Genomic DNA, 1,350 nt, shown 5'->3' with positions numbered 1-1,350 from the left:
AATGGACTAAATACCCCAATAAAAGGACACAAGGTTGTGAATGGATAAAAAAATAAAAAAATAAAAAGACTTAACTATATGCTACCTAAAGAGACTCACTTCTGACTTAAAGATACATACAGATGGAGAGAAGAGATGAAAAAAGATATTCCAGAAAATGAAAACAAAAAGAAAGCAGGGTTACACTTTAGAGATTTTATCAAGAGACAGAGAAGGGCATTAAATAGTGGTAACACCTATAAATATCTATGCTTCCCTTTCTCTCTTCCGGCCATTTTGGCGGTTGCTTCTGGTTGGGTCCGCCCCGCACCTAAGGCAGGAAGATGGTGGCCGCAAAGAAGACGAAAAAGTCGCTGGAATCCATGAACTCTAGGCTCCAACTCCTTATGAAAAGTGGGAAGTACGTGTTGGGGTACAAGCAGACTCTGAAAATGATCAGACATGGCAAAGCGAAACTGGTCATCCTTTCCAACAATTGCCCAGCCTTGAGGAAATCTGAAATAGAATACTATGCCATGTTGGCCAAAACTGGTGTCCATCACTACAGCGGCAATAATATTGAATTGGGCACAGCGTGTGGGAAATACCACAGAGTGTGCACACTGGCTATTATTGATCCAGGTGATTCTGATATCATTGGAAGCATGCCAGAACAGACTGGTGAAAAGTAAATCACGTAAAATTTTTCATTAATAAAATTGGCTAGAGCTTGTTTTAAAATAAATAAATAAATAAATAAATAAATAAATAAATAAATGTCTATGCTTCCAAAATAGGTATGCTTAAATATATAAAGCAAATAGTAACAGATATGTAGGGGAAAAATTGACAGTTAGGCAATAATAGTAGGGATCTTTAGCCCTCCACTTACATCAATGAATATATTTCTCAGACAGAAAATCAGTAAAGAAACAGTGGCCTTAAATGATACATTATGCCAGATTGACTTCATAGATGGTACAAAACTTCGCAGCCAAAAGCAACAGAATACACTTTTTTTTGTCAATTGCACATGGATCAACTCCAGGATAGATCACATGTTACATCACAAAGAAAGTCTCAATAACTTTAAAAAGATTGAATCATATCAAGCATCTTTTCCAACCACAAAGTATGAAACTAGAAATCAATTTCCAGAAAAAACTGGGAAAAACAAACACATAGAGGCTAAATAGGATGCTACTCAGCAGCTAATGGGTCAACATGAAAATCAAAGAGGCAATCAAAAAATACCTGGAGACAATTGAAAATAGAAACACAACATTCAAAAATCTATGGGATGCAGCAAAAGCAGTTCTAAGAAGGAAGTTTATAGTGATAAAACTTTACTTCAAGAAACAAGAAATATCT

At 35.8% G+C, this 1,350-nt stretch overlaps 1 protein-coding gene across 1 annotated transcript; it reads left to right on the top strand.

Annotated features, from left to right (window-relative positions):
* The first annotated feature begins 239 nt into the window (after positions 1–239).
* On the top strand, positions 240–710 carry LOC125937916 (60S ribosomal protein L30-like). The gene has a single exon (XM_049652864.1). It carries the CDS (start codon positions 324–326, stop codon positions 669–671), a length of 348 nt encoding a protein of 115 aa, XP_049508821.1. The 5' UTR covers positions 240–323; the 3' UTR covers positions 672–710.
* The last annotated feature ends 640 nt before the right edge of the window (positions 711–1,350 follow it).

The sequence above is a fragment of the Panthera uncia genome (assembly GCF_023721935.1).
Source record: "Panthera uncia isolate 11264 chromosome B2 unlocalized genomic scaffold, Puncia_PCG_1.0 HiC_scaffold_24, whole genome shotgun sequence".
Classification (NCBI taxonomy): Eukaryota; Metazoa; Chordata; class Mammalia; order Carnivora; family Felidae; genus Panthera; species Panthera uncia.
This window is presented reverse-complemented; position numbering and strand designations above follow the sequence as displayed.